This window comes from Nyctereutes procyonoides, unplaced genomic scaffold (genome assembly GCF_905146905.1).
Source record: "Nyctereutes procyonoides isolate TBG_1078 unplaced genomic scaffold, NYPRO_anot_genome, whole genome shotgun sequence".
In the NCBI taxonomy this organism is placed as follows: Eukaryota; Metazoa; Chordata; class Mammalia; order Carnivora; family Canidae; genus Nyctereutes; species Nyctereutes procyonoides.
Genome location: NW_026575120.1, coordinates 19702484 through 19729345, shown reverse-complemented (window position 1 = coordinate 19729345; position 26862 = coordinate 19702484). Strand labels below are relative to the sequence as shown.

The window sequence follows — 26862 nt, the reverse complement described above, 5'->3', positions numbered from 1 at the left end:
TCACCGTAACTCTGCCTCCCCTAGTCGATGGCTAATGCACAACTTTATAACAAAAGCACTTACATAACCTACAGACTTAAAACCAATCTAGCTTACAGGAACTCCTCTCCCACTGTACAAGGACCAGAGTACTGTGTGGAGTTCTCACAGCTAAGCACAGGATAAAGGTCGCCCATGATGCATATCAGGCATCACAGAGAGCAGACTGGCTATGGGAGCTCACCTTTCCTTGTCTCTCTCCAGTTCAGGTTTCTTCTCAAGATGTTCTTTGTTTTCCTTTAGGAAGACTTCATCCTCTCCACTGTCAACAAGAGGCAGAGGCGAGAATGCCCCTGAGCTAGCTCCCGGCTTCTCTGATGAAGCGCTCCAGGTTTCATCCCAAACACTCTCAGTTAAACCAACTGAATTATACAAACCAGCAGATGAGATGAGATGGCTTGGCACTCGGGGAAACTCTCTGCTTTCAGGAGGGGTCGTCCTTTCCAGTGAAATCTCAAAATCCACAGGCTGTTGTGGCTCTCTTTTCTCCCCTCCTGTCCACAATATCTCTACCCCTTGAAATTCCACATGTTTGACCCGGCCTGGGCGTCCCGTGGAGCTACCTTGATCAGACCTCATCTCCCTCAGAAAACCAACAGTACCTACAGAGGTATGGGCAGCTGCTGGGTTCCCCAGAGAGGATGCTGGACCAGCTGGCCCCTGCACATGCAAAGCCCCTTTCCTGGCATCATCAGTTATCCTGCAAAGCTCTACTTGAGCCTCTCCAGCTAACAGTACAGTCACATCCTTCTGGATGCTCGAATAAGAGTTCTCCTCAGTCGTAACTTCAGCTGAAAGAGGTACATCTGGTCCTTTTTCTCGGCCAGCAGGAAATATTTTGTTGGTTCTCTGTCTCTCTGTTTTATAAGGGGCAGTGTCCAGCTTCTCCTCCACCTGCTGAGTTGAAAAACTAGAAACAGCATCCTTTTCCAGTATCTTTGTAGCATGTAATGTTCCTGAAGCTATTCTGGCTTCTGTGGCTTTCAGAGTTGAAATCAAATCATCAATGGGTTGTAAACTCTGTTCCTTGAGCTGACATCTAGGATGGGACTCTCTGCCATCTTGTGGTCCTTCTGTAACGTTGTTGAGCCTAGAGTGGGGGCCATCAACAAACTGGACCTCCTGCTGCCCTCGTGGGGCACCTGACAGAGACTCTGTATCAAATCCCAGAGAAGCTCTTAGGCCGTCTCCACTTTCCTCCATGGTCCCATATTCTGGAAATTCATTTGTGACATTCGGTGGGAGTAAAGTGCTTCCTCCATGATCACCTATGAACACAACAGAATGGACATATAACTTGTTTTGAACAAGTTCCAACATGTATTAATAAATATCCACACATAGCAGGCACTCAATAATCCTTATTTGATTCTTTCACTGTTCCTGCCTGTCAACCACCCTGCAATACATCTTTCTCATAACTTTGCCAGTGGTCCCCTCCACTTAGCTTACGCGAGGGCAACCACGAAGGTTTCAGTGTAGAAGAAGACAATCTACTGACACATCCATATCACGCCTGCTTTTGATAAAGTCTCATACATGCAACTCAACTGCTGCATATGCAAAAATAGATTACAATAAGATGTATTTCATTTCCATATACCACTTATGAAGTAGTAACTAGAATATTTACATTGGGCATAAAAACATACAGCTTTATGATCCAGCCAACAGCATCTGTGCAATGCAATCTCTGAGACTGATTTGATCTATTTAAAGTCAGTAAACACTTTTTCAGCTGGAAGCCTCCCCTTCGCTATTGGATTTCTATGGGGGAAAAAAGGCTTTCAGAACATCCTTTGAGAATGAAAGTGAAGTCAAAATGGATTAGGATACTTAATGTGTTAAGAAAAGTTTCTGGGATCCCAGCTGCATAAAACTTAAATGGTGTGTTATGCAGAACCCCTATATATATATGTAATATATATATATATATATATATATATATATATATGTATATATATATAGCAGTAAAGACAATAATTAGTATATATTTACTATATTGAACCAAGTTTACAACATTTTCTTATTAAGATGGTAGGCAGTGAGAACAATAAAAATGTTCTGATGAAGAAAGATTTAAATTGGGAGTTTATGGATAACAGTTAAAGTTATACCAGCTTTGATATCCAATATCAAAATATCCGATATCAAAATATCCAATTTTGAACATGGTTTTGGTTACTTTATATCAAGAAAATCCTCATCTACACGGGAAATGTAGTATACTCACTTTGACAACTTTATGAAAGAGCACATTTTTTGTTTTGGGTTGTTATTGTTAAAGCACTGTGAACTACAACCTTTCTATTTAATGAAATATTAGATAAATGTCTGAATATATACACTAAATGACATGAAAAACTTAATTCCAAGACATGCAAAAAATGAGCTTAACTTGGAAACATGAATTTATATATGGTATCCCATAGTATACAAAATATAATGAAAGGTACTACATCTGAGAGCGTATATTGCTTAATATTCCATTTTTAAAATAATTTGAAATACATTTTTAAAATTAAATTTGAATATAGTATGGATGGAATCCAACAAGCACTTCTCTATGATGGCAGTACTTATAATACCTTCGTAAGACAGAACTAAGAGAATATGGCTTGCTGAAATCTGAAGAGGTAGCAGTTCTTCAAATCCTGATTTTGAAAACAAAGACAGTTAAAAACAGTAAAATCTCTCTTACTAGGGTGGCATATTGACATTTTTTTCCTCTAGTATTTTTGCTGAGTAATATTAGTCTGCAGTTGTTTTGTATTACATCTTCGTCTGGTTTTGGTATTAGGGTAATGATGGCTTCATAAAACAAATTGGGAAATATCTTATATTGGCATCTGTTTATACCTTTTTACACTTTCATAAAACATTTTTCATGTTTTACACTTTTTTGGGCTTTTAAAATTTTTCTCTCCATTAACCAGTTTCTTCAGCACTTTAAAGCTATAAATTTATTATTAATATGCAATGAAAGTAAAAAGTGAATAATCCAAAAAGATGTTGTTCTTTAACATAGTAAAAGAGCTTAAAATGAATAGAGAAGTACTTAGTCCACAGTAGGAAATATTTCCTTTAGATTTTAAATGTTTTTCATTAGTTCTCTAAGCTAGAATATACCTTTACAAAGAATTCAAGAACGAAAGAACATAGAATTTCAAAGGTTGAAGGTATTTAAGAATTCAGCCACCTAACAATTACGTAAGAAACCAGGCTCAAATGGACTATGTACTCTACCAACATGACACAACAACAACAACAAAAAAAAATCAGAGCTTTTCTATTCTACCTCTACTATGCTTTAACCCCCCCCACCCCTCTATCTTTATTGTAGTAAGGTACCCTAATATGTGTGTCTTCAACCTTTTCCCTAAAATTTAAAAATCTTCCAAAATTGTTAGATAATGCCAGCCTCATTTTCCCATTTTATTCTTAAACCAAAAATTATGCTGCTTTCAGTAGTTCTGCAGTTTGCCTACAGAATAAAGTCTAAAGTCCAAACTCCTTGATCCAGAGTAATGATCCATAATTCCGTCCCAATCTATTTTTCCCAAACTACTTCGCTTGCTCAACAATCTTTACAAATATGTTATACTATTACTTCTCTAACTGAAGGAGGGGTACAGCACATGGATATTTTGAAAAGATTCTCTGAAATATATAGTGGAAATAAGATTAACTATATATACACATCTTTGCCTTTGCTCAAAATCTTTTCCCTATAGGACACAGTTTTTCTCCCCATCTCTAAATGACCAGATTGTCTTCATCTTTCAAGACCTAACTCAAATCCCTTCTCCCTAATGAAGCCTTCCCTTAATCACCATCCCTTGCAAGAAGTCATCTTTCCCCTAACAAATGTCAAGAGAATTTTAGCTGTACATTACCTATAGTACAAATAGATAAAATAAGTGACATCATGTTAGCTCATATTTTAAACTAAGAGGCCTCTGAGTTGCCAGACCTTTATTTCTAACAGCAATAATATTACCAGACACAATAAAGACTGAAAAAGCTTCCAGATGTAGCTTCTGGGTAGAAATAGCCTTAAGCATCACATGGCCCAGGATAGACCTGACTCAGCACAGCATCATATCTTTACTTTCAAATAAGACACTTCTTCATTAGAAAGCAAGAGCAGTTTATTTCTGGTTTGCATTTCATGTCACCACTTAAGCTGCATTTAACAGCAAACAAAACTTCATAAAATATTAATCCTGACCTTTTTATTTAGAATCTCTGATTTATTACTTATTTTTAAAAATCAGGACTATTTGTATTGGGGTGATTTTTTTTTTTAAAGACCAAATTCTTTTACTATAAGACTTTTTTTCTGTTCCCTTTTGAAACAGATAATAGATAATTCCCATTAAATGCCTATCATTTCCAAAATTCCTTCAAATTTCACAAACATTTATTAATTACCTGCTATTACTAAACATAGGGGATTCAAAAGTGAATATTGCCAAAGCATGGAAAGTCCATTCAGCATGTTAGAAAAGTTATTCTGGTAGCATTTGAAGGAATAAACAGGAGAGAAAGAACGAGCATAAACAGACTCAGGAATAACAACACAGGCTACTGGCTGTCGCACAGGTAAAGGGGATATGTGCTTGAGCCAGGGCAAAGACCACCACATCTCCCACTCCAGCCAGTATCCACACCCAGCATCACCTCATGCCCTCTGCCAAGTCGCCCCTAACTTCAACGTGTTCCCACAAAGCTACTGTGCAGCCTGTGCCAACTGCTGTGGGCTCTTACACCTAACTTGTTAAAGCTTTTCCTTCACCTTTGTCAGTCTAAATCTATTACTAATGTAAGAATCCACGTGAATACTAAAATAGCTATTTCTCTTCCAGAAAGTCTTACTGAATTAGTCTTGCCCAAATTTGGTTTCATATGTGTGACAAAGGGATTTGCAAAGTATAAAAAAAGAACTTTAGCACTTACCTAAATATAAACCACACACTAGTAGAATCTGAATTAATAAGAGTTCATAGCTTTTCTGCATTTATTTTTCCCCTCAAAGGAATGAAAATGTAATGTCATATGTGTTGGAGGGCGGGGAGGGGAGAGAGAAGAAGAGCTTTTCATACTTGTGTGGAATGTATATACTTTGGGAGGTAGCTACTTATATTCCTTTAGGAGTCATCCTTTTCTAATAGGAATCGTATCTACCGCTTTGTGTATTTGGTCAGATCCCTAACAAATTTTTTCCTGTTGTTTAGTAAAGATGCTTTTCCTGTGATGAAATAAACCCAGTAATTTTTTTTCTTTTAACTTAATATATTGAGAAAGAAATGAGATACTTTTGAATGTTAACATGATCAATTTCAAGAGTGTTTTGGGTTGTATATCAAATAGCCATCTACTTCTGGGAAACAGGGACAGGACTGAAATAAAACAAAACAAGAGAAAAAAAAAACTTCCACATACAACTAAAAAGTTTCTTGTTTGGTAAAGGAAATCATCAGTAAAATGAAAAGGCAACCTACTAACTGAGAGAAAATACTTGAAAATCATACATCTGGGAAGAGTTGATATCCAAAATATATAAAGAACTCCTATAATTCAATGACCGAAAAAAATCCAATTTAAAAATGGGCATAAGGGGCAGCCCAAGTGGCTCAGCAGTTTAGTGCCACCTTCAGCCCGGGGTGTGATCCTGGAGACCCGGGATGGAGTCCCACATCGGGCTCCGGCATGGAGCCTGCTTCTCCCTCTGCTTGTGTCTGTCTCTGTCTCTGTCTCTGTCTCTCTCTCTCTCTCTCTGTCTCTCATGAATAAATAAATAAAATCTTTAAAAGAAAAAAATAAAATAAAAATGGGCAGAAGATCTGAAAAGACTTTTTTCAAATATGACATACAGATATACATACTGGTATATGAAAAGATGTTCAATATCATTAATCATCACAGAAATGCAAATCAAAACCACAATGAGATATTACCTCATACCTCTTAGAACGGCTATTCTCAAAAAGACAAGAATAACAAGTATTAGAGAGAATGTGGAGGAAAGGAAACCCTTGTGCACTACTGGAATGACTGTAAATTGGTGCAGTCACTACAGAAAACAGTATGGTGGTACCTCAAAAAATTAGAAATAGTACTAACACAATTCCACTTCTGGGTATTCAAAGAAAATGAAAACACTAATTTGAAAAGACACAGGCACCCCCCCTGTTCACTGCAGCATTATCTATAAGAGCCAAGATATGGAAACAGCCCAAGTGTCCATCGATGGATAAATGAATAAAGAAAATCACACACAAACATGCATGTACATGCATGCGCACACACACACACACAATGAAATATTAGTCAATCATAAAAAAGAAGGAAATCTTGCCATCTGCAATAACATGACAGACACCTTGAGCGCACTGTGCTAAGTGAAATAATCAGTGAAAGATAAACACTATATGATCTCATTTACATGTGGCAATCTAAGAATAGCAACAACAACATCCACACTCATGGACAGTGAACAGAGTGGTGGTTACAGAGACAGGGGGTGAGGTTTAGGTGAATTGGGTGAAGGGGTCCAAAGGCACAAGCTTCCAGTTATATAACATGAGAGACTCTTAACTCTGGGAAATGAACAAAGGGTAATGGAAGGGGAGGTGGGCGGGGGGGAAGGGATGGAGTAACTGGGTGATGGGCACTGAGAGGCACACTTGATGGAATGAGCCCTGGGTGTTATTCTATATGTTGGCAAATCGAACTCCAATAAAAAATATACAAAAAAAGAAAAGAAAGAAGTCATAGAGATGTAATGTGCAGGACAGTGACTCTAACAATACTGTATCATACATTTCAAAGTTGCTAAGACAGTTGATCTTAAAAGCCCTCATCACAAGAAAAAAAAAACTATATATATGGTGATAGATGCTAACTAGACTTACTGTGGTGAATATTTTGCAAAGTATACAAATATTGAATCGTTATGCACTTGAAACTAATATAATGTTATATGTCAGTTATATCTCATTAAAAAAAAAATCCTGTTTTTCTTCCAATCATGAGGAAATGCGCCTCCTCCATAGATGGGCTTCAAAAAGACTGTGGCCCTTCTAATAATGATCCTGTTTGAGGACCAGTAAATGAAATAGATCTTCTTCTATCCTGGCTAGCAAACCCCTTAAAAGAAAACGGTCAAAGGAAAAAAGTAAAAACTATTTGGCAAGTCGACTGCAGACTGTGACACAGGAAACTGAAATGTGAAGCAAGTAAAAGGGTTTATCGTGAGGGATTCTGAGCAACAGTACCTCGGTTTCCCAAGAGACTATGACTGTCAAGTCTATGCCTACAGCCCCAAAAGAACCGTAATTATAATTGGACTTAGTCATTTTTAGGAAGAGGTTTTTGTTTTTGCTCTGTACTGTTTTTGTTTTGTTGCCATGAGAATATAAACTACAAAAGGCTGGAACTTTGCTTTCCTTGTCATTATATCCCCAGAGCCCAGAACAACTATACCTAGAAAATGGATATATATTTGTTGGATCAATGAATAAATAAAGAATGTCCTATAGCCATCAGGATACCACTTAACAGAATCTCAAAACAGAAATAAAAAGAAACCTACCAAAACACAAGCAAAATACTACATGTCAGTGCCATCTGCCTTTCTGTCCCCTAGTCCCCAAAACAAGCTTGAATAGAATGCTGAAAATACAGGGGTCCTTCCTAACATGACAGCTAGCTAATTCTTCCAATTGCTCAGCCAACATTTTCTGTGAGCCAAGTATGTGCTGAACACTAGAAAACAGGCCAACATGGCTCTTGCCCTCAGGGAGCTTGCCATCCAGTAGCCCCCATTTGTACACACTTATCTACTGCAGACAAAGCTCAGGCAGTGGTAAAAATAAAAGGACACTATCTTGTGCAGGGGCTATTACCAGTAAGAATAAATTTCTCTATTATATTATCTTACTCTAAATGCTATGCTGCCCAATATGTTACCCACAGCCACATATGGCTATTTAAATTTAAATTTATTAAAATAAAATAAAATTGAAAATCCAGTGCTCAATACCATATGTAGTTAGTGGCTACCATATTGCACCACACAGATATAGAACATTTTTCTGTGATCAGGGAAATTCTATTTCAAAGTACTGTCCTAGAATCTTCCTACTCAGAGTGTGGCCTTGGGACAGCAGCACTAACATCACCCAGGAGTTTGTGCCACCCTAGACCTTCCTAATCAGAATCCATATTTAAAAAAACAAAAACAAACCAAATTATTTGTATACACATTAAAGTATGAGAAGCACTTCTCCACAGAACTACTACAATATTTAGAGTCTGTTCCGACTACACTTTAATGGCTCCTTTTTTTATTCTAAAAGAGAATCCCAAGAGCTCCTACCTCCCAACTGAAAAGTCTAAATGCTTATTCAAATAGACAACAAGTAATGGAGCATACAGTCCCTCACTGATACCAAGAGAAAGGCTTGCTCATTCTGGTCTGGATTTGCCCTCCAATTATCCTGGAATCCTTCTTAAGAGAGGAAGAGAATCGCCTCTACAGTCATATAATCTCTTCTTTATTTTACATCTCATAGTATATTTCTCTCACAATGAATGGTCAATGACTCAACTCTACTTATGCAAAAAGACCATAAAATCCTGAAATAATGCAAATGCAGCCTGAGCATTGTGAACATCTGTACAGAGCCTTAAAGAAATAACAGGAGAGCTTAAAGGTAAAGGGTTGAGGGAAAGGTAAGCTTTTTCAATTTCTAAAAACAGGGTATTTTCCCAGACTTTTAATGTACCTGTAATTGGATATATTACTCATAACATTAAAATGTATGGGCAAATTCATTCTGATGAGGTACTTTCAAGAGTGCACTAGGGGTCTGTAATCTATTTTTTATGAGTACAAATCAACAGATTTTCATTTCTTTATAAATTGTAGCTAACTTAGCCCCTAAAAATCTATTTTCTCTCCTTTCCATGTACTTCGTTCATAAATGCAATAATATCGGGGTGCCTGGGTGGCTCAGTCATTTAAGTGTCTGCCTTCAGCTCAGGTCATGATCCCTGGATCACGTGGGGAGCTGCGAGTCCACTTCTTCCTCTGTGCCTCCCCTCCTTGTTCTCTCTCTCTCTCTCTCAAATAAATAAGTAAATAAAATCTTTAAAAAAAAAAAAAAATGCAGGGCAGCCCGGGTGGCTCAGTGGTTTAGTGCAGCCTTCGGCCCAGGGCCTGATCCTGGAGACCCAGGATCGAGTCCCATGTCGGGCTCTCTGTGTGGAGCCTGCTTCTCCCTCTGCCTGTGTCTCTGCTTCTCTCTCTCTCTCTCTCTCTCTGTGTGTCTCTCATGAATAAATAAAATCTTTAAAAAAAATAAAAAATAAAAAAAATGCAATAATGTCCCTGGTACTCTTTTTTCCTTAATGAGTATCAGCTAGCAAACACCTTAAGACTTATACCATGAGTTAGTAAGATAAAAGAACTATATATTCCTAAATTATTTTAACACTGGAGATTTTACAGAAATAAGCTTAAAGTCCCCCTAATTTGTCAAACAGGAGTTCAGTCCTATAAACAGGAGGGTAACTATTTTGTCCCCATCAGTCTGAAATTTCATAAATCAATTACAAAAAATTGGAAGACAAAGGTCCAATTTATAAAGCAAATATAAAAAGCTTCGCAGAGCTAAAAAATCTCAAATAAGTTTCACCTGTATATAATCCTTAACTGTGAATAACAGTGTTTTTTTAAGTCTAATAATCAATAAACCCCTCCAGTAACAGTGACGCATGGATGTACTATCCAGATTTGCAATGCAATACAAAAAGTTGCCGTTAAGAAAATAATCTAGGGATCCCTGGGTGGCTCAGCGGTTCAGCGCCTGCCTTAGGCCCAGGGCATGATTCTGGAGCCCCAGATAGAGTCCCACATCAGGCTCCCTGCATGGAGCCTGCTTCTCCCTCTGCCTGTGTCTGTCTCTGCCTCTCTCTCTCTCCGTGTCTCTCATGAATAAATAAATAAAATCCTAAAAGAAAAGAAAATAATCTAGTCCATTTTTACTAAGCAGTAGAAAACATATTTAGCATGATAAAAATAACAGAAAATGAGTATGAGTAATGAGAATTTACTAAGTGAGTAATCTAAGTATTTCAGTACATACCCTTCACCCTAATAAAAGTCACAGAGAATGCTGGCTACTGTCTGGTCACTAACACATCTCTAGAAACACAGACATTTCAGGTATTTATTTACATGCTGTAAAAACAAGGAAAACGCCTGCTAACCACGACACAAGCTATTAGTATGTGCACACAAGTAGAGGGACTGTTGCATAAATTGAAGACTCTTTTCCTGACTGATTAATAGTTACAGCTGTGCTTACCATGAGCGAAATTTCACATACTAATGATTCAGAACCTTTTTTTGCTCATTCAGTTCTAATCCCTGGGGAAATGAGACTAGCTTATCATCCCAGTCAACTTCAGAGGATGTTCTGCAAGCTAAGGAGCGGCACTGCATACAGCATACAGAAGGTAAAATAAGTGAGATAAGAACAGCCCATTAATTGTAAACCCAAGTCTCTGCAAGTGTGCAAAACACTGTTCTTGTCATGGAGAAGAAATACTAAAGCTGTAAGACCTGATTTTAAGCCAGCTTTAAAATCATTGTTTTTTAAAGCTGGTTTCCTTTTTTCAAACAGTAAGTTCCTCCACTGTCATCCACTTCTCATAACTTTTGTTTCTTCTTATATCCACACATCGTGCTTCTCCTTTCAGCTTTACCACTTCTGATCAGGCTTGCTCCTCTGATTTCATCTACTCTATCCATTTTCTACTGCTTCTTCCTGTCTAGGAATTCAAACTCTTAAAAACGTAATTTTATTTTTTAATTTTTTTCCAGCTTTACTGAGCTATAATTGACATACAACATTGTGTAAGTTTAACGTATACATGTTAATTTGATACTTATAGATTGCAAAATGACTACCACCATAGTTTAAACTAGCATCTCCATCATGTCACATACTTACCATTTCTTAAGATCTACTCTCTTCAGCAGTTTCAAAGTACAAAATAAAATATTATTAACTACAGTCACTATGCTGTAGCTCAGATCCCCAGAACTCATTCATCTGAGAACTGGAAGTCTGTACCCTTTGGTCAACATCTCCCCACTCGCCTACCCCGTAGCACCTTATAACCACATTCTATTCTCTGAAAAACCCAATTTTAACACTTCTCTCTGATCTTTACTTGTTGTTTTAATTTTACTTTGAAATGCAAAAAAAACTTTAACTTTTAAAGAATTCCACAGTTTTGTTTACAGCAGGCTCTCTTCTGCTAAAGTTGATACAAATGTGGTAGTATTAATAGAAATTCTTCTAAAAATATTTTATGAAATATTTTAATATTTAAGAAACTGAAACTGATGATTCAAAATACATCTTTTTTCTTTTTTTTTTTTTTTAGTCATGCCTGCCAAGCAGCTGGAGCTCCTAGCAGTGATGATCAACTACAGCTGTGGACTTCTGCACACTGCTGTGTCAAGACAGATGTTAGGTGCTCAGCCTGCAGTCTGTAAGAAGCTTTAGCTGATTCAGATTTGCATTCAGTAATTTTCATGCTCAAAAAGAGACCCACAGTCTTGCTAAGGATTCAGCTGCAAACTAACATGAGCAATAATCCCAAGTAGATCTGAAATGGAGATTTTACAGAGAGTTAAGTACCCAGGTGAGAGAAAAATAAATCTTGTATTACTCTAAAAGTGACACTTTGAATAGACACAAAAAGGCACACCCCTATGTATAAACCAAAGCATTAAAATACCTGTTATAAATCTCCAGCAGATACCATCTCAGCTTTAACTACAGTGTTCACAGAACATTTTTGGTGTTACCGTGTGGTCATAGCCATACATTAGGCATGCAGATGGAAAGGGGTTTGAGCTCTTTAAGAGAAACTCCTCCCCTATTCCCATCCAGCGCCACAATATTATGTCTTTCTAAAACTACAGGGGTAGCCCGTTTTCCTGCCTCGTTCTATACAATACATCACAAACAGAGTAGAGAAATAGCTTGAGAGAACTGTATTCTCAGGAAAGCTCGGTTGAACAAAAACAAACAAACAAAAAAAAACAATGAAAGGTAATGAAATCACAGGTAAGAATATTGCTTTCTATTTAAAAATAAAAAATTGTGGAGAATCCAATATCAGATGCTAAAATAAACATTCCCAGTTAAAGCCAGGTAAGGTACTGGGCAAAAGCACTCAGGGGGTAGGTGGCATCTTTTTGATGACTGGGGAATTTAAAAAATACTGGCTCAGGCATCCCTAAATAATGCAGTATGCTCTTCCCTATGTCAGGATTCAGCACAACCTGGTCCAGCCCCAGGAGTCTCCTACCGGGACAGTCAAAGGACAAGACTAGTAAGCAAAGGCAGTCAGTAATACAGATGGATCATTTCACAGCAGCATTTTACAAGAGAGATATATAAAATATATTTGCCTGCGCAGACCTACAAACAGAGGTTACTCACAGAGATTACTGCAGCTCCAGCAGTTACCCATTGATCATAGAAAATGCCCAGTTCATCAGCTTAATGCTCGAGAAAAGTTAGCTAGAAAAAAAGGCAGCTAATTCAAAATCTGCTGTTCTAGTCAACTGGAAGCAAATTAGTTTCAAATTTCCTGGCAGCCCCTTTTGCCCTGCACTGCACACGGTGATGTCAGTGGAAGCACTTTGAGCACCAGAAACCCTCGCGGAGAGGTGCTGCCGCCTGGATCCTCTCTCACAAAGGCTAAGCTGCCTGTTCTTTCGCTCGCTCACTCACCCCCTTTCTGCCTGTCTCTCTCTACCTTGGTAGCTTACCGAAAACAACCACCGTAGGGCTTTTCTATATTTGTGAAAACTACTTCCAAGGAGATAATTGAGATGCCGGGAGTTAGCTTTAATGTAACCATTTCCCCAGTGCAGCGGCAGAAACCCCAGCGAAGGCTCTGAGAGGATTGTACCATCCTCGGTGACATCAGAGGTGGGGCTGTCATCTCAGGATTATGCAGCATTTTCTCTGATGAGAGAATGACATATGTGAAATGAAATGCATGGGTTCCCTTTAAAAGGGCTTAGTTCCTATGCTGTTTTAAACAGAACAGGCAAAAGCAAATACAATGTTGAAAAACTGCTGTAGGAAGATAGAAATCTTGCTTTGCCAGTCCTTATCTTGCTACTAAATGACGCTGCCATCTCAAGTCATTTTACTGATGATTACATTATCATTACTGTGATTAAATTAATATTTCATAGGTAATTGATATTACTTGGAAAATGTGATATGAAAAATTCATATTTAACATCTGGTTTTAAATATGATGGCATAAACTTTTACATCACTAACAGTACCTTGGACATATGCAATAATTCCAACACATTCTCAATAAAAATACTATATGTAAAAACAGTTTTATAGATGAGAAAAGTGAGGTGAAAAACAGCACAAGATGAAAAGCATAATGTAATACTGGTCTTTAGTCTTGGTAATGGAGGTTAATACAAACAGCAAAAAGAACTCATCTTCTATAACCTTAATACTCCAGTGTCAAAAGCATAGGCCAACAACACAAAGCAACTGATGGTGATTTTCATTAATTCCATATGCATTTACTGAGAAGAGACTAACAGGTTTTAGAAAATGTGTGAAACCTACTTTAGAATGTACCTTTCCACTAAGTAATAAAATCACAACAGAAAATACATATATAATGCTTATTATGTACCAGGCACCAGGCAGGTTTATTGTATTAACTCATCTATTCCTACCAACAGCCCCCTGGGCTGCTGCTACAGTTAACCCATTTTACAGATAAGACTACTGAAACACAAATAGGGATGTAACATGTCTGAGGTCACGTGGCTAGAACTGGCACAGGCAGGATGCAAACATAGGCAAGAAGGCCACAAAGTCCACCCTCTCAACCACTAGGCTACATTGTCTCCTGTGGGCTTCCTTGTCAAGTATAAGCATTCTAAAGGAAGAACATAATTTTCAAGATTTAGAACCACAGAAAGCCAAAAATAGCCAACTCTCCAGAACACTGGCCCAAATATAAGAGGATAAAGGTGGAGAGGGCACCCAGAGACCGCACACAGAAACAACGGAAATAATGTCAAGAAGGAGTTTAGTGCTGACTGCTCAAGGGACCTGGAGACAATGGCTTAAAATCGTCCAGCATTAGTTTCCTTATTTCTAAGCTGCAGATTTTTAAATTATAGCCAATATTAAAGTGCGGTTAAAGCACACGTTCCAGACTTCTAATCTGGGCTCCATTATTTTCCAATTATGTCAATTTAAGCAAATTATTTAACCTCCGAGAGGCTCAATATCCTCATCCAAAAAAAATGAGGAAAACAATGGGGTCATTCTGAGGATTAATGACTATGCATATAAATATATAAAGCACTCAGAGTAGCAACCAGTATATAATAAAAGCTCAAGGCTCACTATTATTGTTTTCCAAAATCATTTCTTTTAGTATTAATATCACATTTTTTTACTAAAACTACCAACTTTTCAAAAACCTCTCCCAAGAAGAGCTGCTATTTTTCCAGAGTTGATGGGAAAAGCAAATAAAAACCTCTACTGGCTTCATATAAACATTAACCAATCAATGACACTGACTTCTTATGAGAGGGAAGATGGAGGTTATTAGGCATGCCTTTCAAAAAAGCTCCTTCTATGGGAGTTTTTGGGGAAGAAACAGGAGCGTTTACCTTTTTGCCCTCCCCAACTTCTTCCTCTGCCGGGAATATGGAACGGGGCTAGAGCCAAGTAGCCATCCTTAACTGTAGGCATCCTGTTAGTTAGGGAGATGACACAGAAAATGAGTGCCCAAACCCACCATAAATCTCCCACTCTCATCTTCTTTTATGTTAGAGAAAAATATACCTTTAGTTCAAGTATTTAATTCAAGCTTTTATTTAACACAACTCTCCACGACCCTATGAAACACAGTTAAAGGCCACAGTTTCCCGGTAGTTTCAAGGGCTACCTGGCGGGCTAGGCTATGTATCATGACTTTTCTGTCACATCCTTTGAGCCTGCACCCTCCCCAATGCCAAGTCAAAGTCAGTGGATGACCCCGTGGGAAAGAAAAAGCAAAACATACTACTTCCAATACTTAACAGCTATGCTGTTTTTTTTACAAACAGAACAAAAAGGGTTGAATGGCTAAAGCAACAGCATGTGAAATGTTCCTCCCCCATCTTACTTTCCTCCAGTCTCTAAATGGATCCAATATATCCAATCTGCATGCTACTAAGCTGATGTTAAAGGAGAAAAACAAAGAAAGTAAAATACAAGAATAAGGATGCTTGATAAAGTTATGGCTATTATAAGGCTATCCAACCGCAATTACCAAGGACCATGAAGAAATATGTCTCCACCTCACAAATGTTCCAATTCCAAATGTCTAGCATTTCACATTAGGCTTTAACTAACAGTATCTTGGACTGACACTCTAAAATCTTCTATTTCAAAAAGTAAAGCTCAAAATAGACTTGTTACATATTCTCTAGTCTCTCATGGGCACCATCTCTAAAAATCGTATATACAAAAACAGCAGTTGAGTCCATAACTAGATTAAATGAAAGGATTTCAATCTAAAATGGAACCAGAGGATATGAGATGGAGAAACTCACACAGGCACCCACAGAAAAACAGTACTTAGCAACTAAGAGAGAGATTCCTATTCCTATTCCTATTCCTATTCCTATTCCTATTCCTATTCCTATTCCTATTCCAAGACTTATCTCCTGACCTACAAGTATCTGCTACCACTCTCTCTCAATCCTCAAGCCAAAGAACTTACCTGCCTGAACTCTGGCTGGCCCTTCACTGCTGTACTCCTTGGCCAGAAATACAGCATGCATTTCCCAAACTGCAATTGCTCTGGTATTACCAAATAAACTCAATTTCTGGTCATTCAAGCTTGCCTCAGTTTACCTCTTTATTTAGATTGACAGAAGTACCATCCTTGAAATTATTTTAAGTCTGAAACTTAATCTAATAATACTGCCATTATTATTAAAGGATGCATAATACCAGATACTTCGGAGAACTATTAAAAAATTCAAACCAATATTCTGTTTATACTTCTTCTGTAAAATATAATAGTTTTTCTAGAAATATCACTGACAGAGTGAAGTAATCAAAAAAGCTGGATTTATTTTTCATTAGAATGTAAAGGAATATTTTATAAGTAAAAGTATGCCAACTAACTACAACCAATGTTTATTAATAAAGTATGAAATTTAAATTATAAAACATTTTGTACAGTAATATATATATAAAGTTTATATTGACTGTATCTTATTTGCTGTACTGATGCTCTGGCATTAGGAGCTTGGTTCTTGAGGAGGCAACGCATCCCTCCCCGCCCCAGTAGCCGTTTCCTGGAGATAGCAATGGACTCCCAGGGGAGTGCACTTTTGATATACAAACCAATCTACAGCCACACCACATTTCCTTCATAAATCCTTCACACTCTTAAACCAATATTCCCCCTATCCTAAATCACTCCAGGGCCTTGTACTGGACAAGTAGGAACTACCATGATAGACCAGAACACCCATGAAATTATTCAAACTTTCCAATCCTAAACATACTCATGAACCTATCCTGCTTGCCCATTCCTTCCTGCAAGGAACCACAGGAAAGACTGGGCCCCCTTGGCCTCCTTCCCCATGTTGCCCTGAATACCTACTATGCTTCCTGTTTCTAGGGATCTGTGGATATAAACTTCTTCCTTCATGACAACTGCTTCCATGCCTGTGTGCCTTACCATATCTGATAAAACAAAGCCAGGAAAAAAAAAAAAGGCCAGGTACAAATTTTCTAATAAATTTTTAAGAGAAATAAACAACTAGGCACTGCCCAAGAACAAAATTTCTAATCAGTAATGTATTTCTCCTCTTTAGCATCCCTAGCACTGCCCCTTTTAGTTCAGAAATGATAAGCAGTAGGTAATAAATTGTTATTTGATATGTGTTATTTCTCAAAATCTTCAAAGTAATACAGACAAGCAAGCAAATTGTTCCCTAATTTAGTATGAGATTTCAGAATTAAACTTTTACAAATCAAGACTGCCTATATGATGCCAATTCTTATCACCATATCATATTTTATTGTTAGCTTTTATTAATTCCTAAATCCATGTGGAAGACAATACTATCAGAAGAACTGATAACAATAGTTCCTTATTTGAAATAACTGTCTGTCATTAAGCAAATTCCAGTAAATCAAGAGTTTAAGTTTGGTTCTTAGATCTTAAAAATAAAAAACAAACAAAAAAACTCAATCCAATTTCAAGGTTACTGAAATTTAGTTTATATATGTCTATTGTCTCTATCATAAGATACATCTGAATGTTTAAGCTTCACCCAGACAGATAAATAGAATCTAGGAAGATACAATATGAAATAAATCCAAGTGAGCACAGAGGAGTGGTGGGCAATACCAAGACTGGTATGATGCCAGAGCTTTATGCTCCAAAATACTGTTAAAAAAAAATTAACTCTACAGTGAAATGTAACATATTAAAGAAAACACAAAATAATAAAAAAGTAAAAACAAACAAACAAAACAAAACAAACAAAAAAACCAACAGGCAATGGTCTCGCTTATTCCTAAGCTCCACAGTACCAAACTGAGACATATCTGAAGTACAGTTTTGGCACTCTCACAAATGTAATCTTACACCACTCAATCAGGAATGAATCACCTGATCAGTACTAGTTATATACTATGCCTGACAGGCCCCAGCCATCCCCTATAGGAAAGTGACTTTACAATAACCAACCCATTTTGTTGCCTACTATAACCTCCTTGTTCCATTCCTTTCTGCCTATTTAGTTTTTCATTTCATACAGCAAATTGGAACTCCGGTCTGTCTCCTATATTGGATGCTGCCTGATTCAAATTAATTTTTGCTCAAACTCTTAAAATTTTTAATAGACCTGGGGTGCCTGAGTTGGTCTCAGTCACTTAGGTGTCCAACTCTTGATTTCAGCTCAAATCATGTTCTCAAAGTCATGAGATCAAGTCCCACTTCTGGGCTCCGTGTTGGGTGTGGAGTCAACTAAAGATTCTCTCCCTTTCCCTCTGCCCCTCCTTCCTCTCTCCACCTCTCTTTAAAAAAAAGTGTTTTTTAAAAGATCTCAGTTTATCTATTAGCACTTTTACTGTTAATTTGTCCATATTTGTACAAATTTGCACATAAGTTATGCTAATTTTGTATTTTGTTATTTCCATGTTAATTTTGTATATATATGTATTTAACAACATACCACATAAAACAAAAATATTAGCTTTTATTCACTTATATTTCAGAGAATTATATTATTCAAGCTTTTCACATGCAATTTGTCACTAGGATTTTTGCTACCATAGCATCTTATTTTGAGTTATATTACATCTTCAGTTCTGTCTTAAATTGAGATACAACAATATTTAAATCTGTGTGATGCTGTAACTGGAAATTCTATCCTAATCTACAGTATCCATTCACTTTAGATGATACTCATAATGTAACCACTTACTCTATGTCCTTGGGAAGTCATCTTTAAAAGGCTACATTACAGTGACTTCTGACACTTACAACTCCAGGATCATTTCCCCAGAAATAATTACTAAACGTGTTTAAACATTTTCTTCTTTTTTTTAACCTGTTTTAGTGATTTCTGTAAACATCCCAACTAGCATTATCTGTAGTTGTTTCAAACTAACGTGCTTTCTCCAAAAAGTTCTTTGTCATTCAAAATAATAAAAACATCTCTAATATAGGAACAGTAAAAACTTGAGTATAAGGCCACTCCAGGGATGCCTGGGTGGCTCAGCGGTTGGGCACCTGCCTTCAGCTCAGGTCGTGATCCTGGGATCTGGGATCGAGTCCCACATGGGGTCCCTGTAAGGAGCCTGCTTCTCCCTCTGCCTATGTCTCTGCCTCTCTCTCAGCCTGTCTCTCATGAATAAATAAATAAATAAATAAATCTTTTAAAAAAATAAATAAATAAGGCCACTCCTTTTCTGACAAGCTTTTTAGGAAAACATCCTTACCCTAATTTGGGAGTATATAGGATATTAACTGCTTTTTACAGATCAAGAGTATGAAGCTGAAGAAACCTTGCTGACACACAATTAGAAGACAAGAAGAGCAAGAAACATCTCTCAGGCCAAAGTTTAAAAAAAAAAGGAAGAAGAAGGAATTTAGTTGCCAGCCCACATACAGAAGAGTAGAAGGAAACAAAATCATTAGATTATACTTCATTCTTATATCTTAATCTAGCACAGTTTGGGGATTTGAACTTTTATTTTCTTGTTGATTGTATTAACTTATTTTACCATAGTGTTCATATCATGTTATTTTTATTAATATAAACCACATAAACATCATTTTTAACTAACTAAATTATTGTCGAATGGTCTAGTTATTTCCAGTATTATCCTAAGTAGATTCTTACACTGACAACTGGCTAATTAACATTATTCAGAATGTAATAAAAATATAAGCCTCCGAAGATCCAAATGAAACTTCCATGAAGTCACTGATTTTTTTTTTATTTTGTTACCTGTTGTATCCTCATACCTCTGAGATCTCAGGAAGCACAAATATCAAAGCGCAGGGCAGTTCAAGATGGCACAAAACTCTGGTTGTGTATAATTAGCGAGGAAAATGTTTACAGTCAGGAAACTGCCTTCATCACATATGGGGCCCAGGGTGGAATCAGAGCCCAAGGGTGCCAGGACAGCATTAGAAGGAAAGTAGAGTCTTGAGCTAAAGAGGTGACCTGAGGGGTCCTTATCCATACACAGAAGTAAAATTTGAAAGCAAATACTATGAGGAATTGAATCTCCCCTAACATAGAAAAGTTGGTAAGTATCCAAATTGTATTCAATTGGGCAACTAATGCTAGCCAGAAGGACTCAGTGAGCCATACTTAAATAATTATCTATCCTATAAACTCCTCTATTTGCTATCTCTATTTTCTTTCCTTCTTTTGGTAAGAGTTTCTGTTCAAAAATTCTCATCTTATCTCAACTACGTCAGTGTAAAATGTAAAGTTTCATCTCTCCGTAAGGAGCAATAAGGGCATCCATGAGCTAGATGGCAGGGAACCAAACTCTCCACTCAGCCCCCAAAACAGAACACAATCTGCTCAGCCAAAGGACAGAACGGAATACCATTTCTTTTAGAAACTGTCCCCCCATTGGCTTGTACAGCAATATACCGTCCTGGTCCTAGTCATGGTTCTTCTGCCCTTTGATTATAGGTAGTATCAAGAACTCGATGGGATGAGCACTGGGTGTTACATTGTATGTTGGCAAATCGAACTTAAATAAAAACAAATGTAAAAAAAAAAAAAAGATCGATCAATTCTCAGCTTACTGCTCTTCTAACTTAGCATTCTTTGCCTTCTAAAATACAAGAGCTTGTAATAAATATTTATCATCCAAAAGACAAACTGGTATGGTGGCAAAGGCATCCTAATGAGTTAATACACATAAAGTGCTTAAAAGGGCATCCAGCACATAGGAAATATTTAGTACAAACTAGCTAATATTACTATTACTAGTAGGAATCAGTCTTTGCTCCATTACTTACTATATAATTTGGGCAAATATTTTTCTCTCTGAGCTTCAGCTTTCACATATTATTTTTTTAAAAAATCATTAAAAGTCAACTTTTTTCCAGCCTTTTGTACTCACTAAAATAAAAATTTGCAATTAATTTTGATTCACAAGTCAAGGTTGCTAGAAGATTAAAACTAGAAAGGTCACATGATAAAGTAACTGAAAATCACAAAATGGTATTTGAAAGTAGGGCTCTACCCTGATAATTCCAGGTGTCCAGACCCAACATCTCTCCTAAGCTTCAGCCCACCTCACACCTCTGTTGAGCAGGAAATACTAATCATATGGAGACCACTATAGATAGAAAGAGAAAGACGTCAATGATTCAAATAGTTAATTCAGAAGCAACTATCAATCAGCCAGACCAGACATCTGGGGTGCGGTCTTGCCTTGGACTGCAGTAACAGAACAAGGAGAAAAAACAAGGGAACTCTGGACCAGTTTGTATTCAAGTACAAGAGTAAAGGAAGCTGGGATGTCTGGGTGGCTCAGCGATTGGGCGCCTGCCTTCGGCTCAGGCTGTGATCCCTGAATCCAGGATCGAGTTCCACATCAGGCTCCCTGCGAGGAGCCTGCTTCTCCCTCTGCCTGTATCTCTGCCTCTCTTGCTGTCTGTGTCTCTCATGAATAAATAAATAAATCTTAAAAAAAAAAAAAAAGAGTGAAGGAAGCCAAACACAGAGGAAATCTTCCCAAGGAGAGTTAAGGGTCTTGAGGCTACATTCCTACATGTCAACCTAAGATAAGGACAACATATGAGAAACTCAAGTTAATGACAACATAATGAGAAAGCAAATAGAGTGAACCACAGCTAGAAACAGTTCACAAAAAAACTAGTTCGGTTGCACAGTGGGAGGGGTGGGGGGGATCTTAGGAGGCATCTAGGAGGGATGTGTGTCTCATGTGATGAATGTAAAGGAAGAGTTTTGTAAGATGGGCAAAACTTGAATCGGTATGTTCTAGGGAGCCTTTGGAAGCTGTACTGCTCCATAGCCAGTAATCAAACGTGTTAAACATCCTCCTTATTTCACCAAGCCAACCCCCTGCCTTCAAGCTTTGAAAGGTGCTACCAGGAAAAAGGAAACCTGGACTGAGGAAATAAATTCTCTTTTCTGGGATCCTGTATGGGGTCTCAGGGCAGCCCCCCTTGAAATTGTACCTACCATCCCTGGAAAGTTGGGTCCATCCAGAGAAGCAGGGAAAAAGCAAAGAGTCAACAATACTAAACTACCTGACAGATGTCTCATGTAATATATTCAACATGTCAAAGTCATAGTGATCACCTTCCCTGAAAAACTAGCTTCTGAGAGAGAATTCCTATTTTGATGTAATATTAACTTCCCCTGTCACCTTAGAGTCCTCACATTTCCCCATATCTTTAGTCCTCAAGACTATAACTAGTTTCTTAAAAGTCTTATGCGTCTATCCCTTCATTTATATTATTACTATTGCTTCTCTAGAGCAGGTACTATTTGCTTTAGGAATTAGCTACTGGTCCTAAGCAGCCTCCCCACCTCAGCATGAATTCATATCCTCTAAAACACTCTAAGTAATTTTGCTAGATTAATCTTCCTAAAGTACTTTTCTCATAGCACTGTTGTCACCACAGTCCCATTATATGCCTCCCTTCCCCCAAACAAAACAAAACAAATTCCCAGTGTGACTAAATTAAAGCTGTAATTCTTTAACTCAGGAATCAGCAAATCTTTTCTGTAAAGGACTAAATAGTAAATATTTTAAGCTCCATGGGCCATAAGGTCTCTACACAAATATGCAACTCTGCCACAGTAGCAAAAACAGCCACAGACAATAGTAAATTAATCCATGGCTGTGTTCCCATAAAACTATTAGGCAGTTATTCCTTCTCTTCCAACTATGCCTTACTCATCAGTCATGACCATCCCCACATAAGTTCTACTTCTCACTGAGGTCCTCCATGCTTGACCCGACTCTATGATCATTCCCTCCTTTTTACTCTTAAAATATATATTGCCTACACTTTTCACTGGGTCCTTATATAGTCATGATTTCATAATGCTTTCCCCACTTACTTTTTCACATTTTCTATATCCTAGATAACTACCCTACTGTTCAAAAGTTAAAAGGTACTCATTAATTCTTTACTAGGATGATGACAATGTTAAGTTACAAGGCAATCCATGGATATATGGACCCAAAACATTTTTCACCACTCCTCATATTTATAAAGATTATAGAAAGCGATCCCTACACAGTAAATACGACAATTTTTTAAAAGGAAGAAATAAAGTATAAATCAATCCGTTTGATCTTTGTAGTATGAGATATATCTTGCAAAAAACAATGACAACATAGATTCAGTAACTGAACTACTTCACAGAGGTTATTTTACAATAAACATCTTATTAGTGTTGTTGATTTAGGATAATAGTTATATTTGTAACAGAAGGAAAATATAGTCCTTAAACTGATTTTTCTGTTCTCCAAGTCTCAGAAGTGATTCTTAATTTTTTGGTATCGTGGATCTCTTAGAAAAAGCTATGGACCCTTTCCCAATAAGAAGCATCCAGATGGACATTTACAGAAACCCTGCATAAAATTTCTAGGGGGCTCATAGACCCTCTGAAGTTAAGAAATCCTCCCTCAGAGGGTTTCATGTTAGACATTCACAGCTCTCACTCACCTAAGAAATTTTCCTTTTAGTTCAAGTCATTCAAAAAAATGTCAATGCACCAAAGGGTCTGGGCAATATTTTTTTTTATACTGGCAGTATAAAAAAACAAACAAACAAACAAACAAAACATAGAACAGTATAAAAAAACCATAGGACAAATAATTATACCCAAATCAGAAGATGTCAAAGATTATAAACAGAGGAAATGGAGAAATTTAGAGTTACAAGCAAATGGGTGGGTGGTGAGAGCAAAATACCAGCAAGGACTCTCAAGTTTCAAGTTCATTTCATGGCTTGCTGTAAAACATCTCTATAAAATTCAAATTCAGAGATAAAAATGAGTTCCTAAATACCAGTGGAATAACACACTGTCAATACAAGGGCAGCTAAATAAAACATTATAATATTCATGATACATAGTGGCTAAATTTTAATTTTCTTTCAATTAGTCTTTTTTTAAGACAAATTCATTAAATGTATTGTTAAACAGGATTTAATTTTTAATGTCTTGCACTTGGCACATGAGGAAACCAATATAGCACAAAAATCTAAATTTTAAGATTCAACATAAAAAAGTTAAAATCAAACTGTCATAGAAGTAATCCACCATGAATATAATAGGTAAATTGAAGAATGTGGAATTTCAAAAATAGCCAAATTCCAGGCAGGGTCACAAGGTGTAGTGGAAGTCCTATTTAGTCAGGAAAAATCTACAAATAAATTAGTGCCTTTCAGAATGACTGACTCAAAAGCTCTGTACTCTAAGGTACAGAGGGGGCCCTCAATCAGATTGAGAGGGATTAAATAAAGCTTCTCTGGACAGAGAGTAAGTAAAGCTTCTCAGGACAGACTGCAAATCACACCTTTCTGAGCTGATACTAAAGGCCACGACCATTCATACCTTCACTCACCCCTCCACTGGAGTCCATATTCTACTGCTCTCCACATCACTCTCATCTTCTCCCAGAACACAATGTTCTCCCCATTCTTTCCCTATGTTCAAATACTAACTACCCTTTAAGACACAGAACACATCATCATCCCTCCAAGAAGCCTCTGATTATGCTTTTACCCACTGCTCTTCTCTCCTCTCCTGTACATAATATGATGACCACATCTCCTTGGCTTCCCATGCTGCTTCTGATCTTGACAGTCTGTCTCCTTTTATAACGTATGTCTGTCTCTACACAGGATCTTTAGCATGAAATTAGTCATCTGTTTATGAGGTTTAAACCAATTATCTGGCATTTAAATACATCATCTTCTATTTAGTGGTTCCGAGTATACCATCTTGCTCATAAATTCATCAGCTTCCCATAAGTAGTGATTAGCAGTATTGGGTATGCAGCAAATACTCAATAAATATTTGTAAAGATTATTCAAATGTATTCAACAAGAGATACTTATTTCCTGCCCTTACTTTTTTCCTCTTATTTTTAATCACCTAGATATAAGAACCAAAGCTATTTAAATCTCACTTCCCAACACATTTTAGGGAACTTGCCACCACAAAGAATCTCTAGTCATTTTTCCTTTAAAAAGAATAGGGTGAAAAAAAAAAAAAGAACAGGGTGTCAAGCTTCTTTTAAGAATTCTCTTCATTTTCACCAGAACTAACTCAAAGTTCACCATGCCAGCTGTTCCAAGGACAACTAAAGAGACCATATTTTATTTATTTTTTTATTTTTTTTGAGACCATATTTTAAATATTTAACAATGTGCATCAAAAAGGCAAGCTCTCTAAACTGGTTTTTCCTTAGTACAGTTAGTTGGGTTTTACATTGAGCCATCCTTGTTCATTTGCTGGTGTCGCCCTCATAATCAACAGAAATATTTTTGTAAAATTGTTTGTAGGTCTCCTGATATACTGAAATAAACTTATCTATTCCTTAGGATAGGACTCTGGCCTTGTCAGCACCACTGTCTTATCAAGTGAGTGAATACTGACTGGATACTCCAATATGCGAACAGAACAGACACAACAAGGGAAAAAAAAAACTATAAAAGAAAACACAGATAACATAGCAATGTATGAAAGGGTGCTTGGTCTTGCTCATTGCTCTCGTGTATCTTGCCAAGAAATCTCTAATTCTACAATGTCAACAGCAAATAGATATTTTAATTTATGTTTCAGTATTTTTATGTATTTTTTACTTTTATCACATTCCTGGCATTATAATTTCCCTCTGGATGAAGAGGCTTGGGTTGAGGAAGTTACACTGCAAGGAAACAAGGGCAGGCTGGATGCTCCAATTATAACAGATAAAAGATTTGAGACTTTTCAGTATCCTGAGACACAGAAGACTGCTCCATCAAGAGTCTGCTTTCTTCCTCATTTAATGGCCTTGTCGTCAGCATTGCTACCAAAGGAAGGAACATACATTAAATAATCTAATGCCTTAGGTCCTATCTCCTTTCCCTCTCAAACGAAAATACAAAGGGGTACTACACTGCATCAACACCTGTCAAAAAATAATGATCTACATGAGACCTCAGAAATCACACAGACCAACAAAACAAAAATGTTTTAAGAGGAAAAATGGTGCCTTCAAATGGTATCTCACACAATAGTCCAATATGTAGAAGAAATAAATGAGGGGGTGGTGCTTTGGTTGACTGGGATAAGGCATGAACTCATATCAACGTCTCCTCATTCCCCAAACCTCAGGGAGACATGAAGATTTTTGTTTCAAGATTTAAAAAAAAAAAAAAAAGGAAGAAAAAGTGAAGCCAAAAAGTTAAATAATTTATCCAATATCATACTACCAATGACTAAGTCAGAATTACAGTCCAGTTTCACGTAGATGGCAGCTGGGGAAACAGTGGCACCCACTTTGATTCTCTATGAAAACCTAGGACATTGTGGGAAGACTTAGGCTCGGAAGTCACGCTCAAGCTGGCATGCCAGCCCCATGCCTATGAAACCTAAGGTTAAATTATTTAAATCTCAGTGAGTCTCATCCATGAAATAAAGTGGGTGAGGGAACACGAAACTAGTAACAGAGGATCAGAGGATTCTTCTGAGGTTTAAACAAATATAAAAATTTTCTAGTAGAGTATCTGTTACATAATATGTGTGTGAAATGGTTCACTCAGGATTGAACCCAAAAAATTAAGAAAAATATCCTAGTCACTTTATCAGCCTATATCATAATTTAATACACAGCAAAACAAACACAGAAACCAAAAACCTATTTGTTAAGGAAAATTTAGGACTTTCCACATTTGTCTTTCAATCATTACATCTCCAGTAATACTGACTTCTTTGGAAGTTTTTGCAAAATATATTTATATATATTAGGGAAAAAAAAACAAATAGCATTCCAGACTGGGTTTCATGTATTATTTTAATGCATCTTATATTCAGGCAATATTATTATCAGCAGCCTACTAACATGTCCATCTGATGGTATAGTTGGTTAAAATCTCTATTTCAAAAACTGAAGTGGATTTTTTTTTCCATAAAAATTCCAAAATCTTGGGGTGCCTGGC

General features: G+C 37.0%; 1 protein-coding gene across 7 annotated transcripts in view; it reads right to left on the bottom strand.

Moving 5' to 3' along the window:
• PSD3 (pleckstrin and Sec7 domain containing 3) overlaps positions 1 to 26862 on the bottom strand; it is a 577886-nt gene that overhangs the window by 394646 nt on the left and 156378 nt on the right. For 6 of the 7 annotated variants that reach the window (XM_055334846.1, XM_055334847.1, XM_055334841.1 and 3 more), the window contains one exon: positions 224 to 1307. In XM_055334846.1, coding sequence (XP_055190821.1) covers positions 224 to 1307 — 1084 coding nt within the window. Of the gene's footprint in view, positions 1 to 223; positions 1308 to 14800; positions 14884 to 26862 lie in introns of all 7 variants that reach the window. The other variant, XM_055334844.1, reaches the window with a different exon arrangement.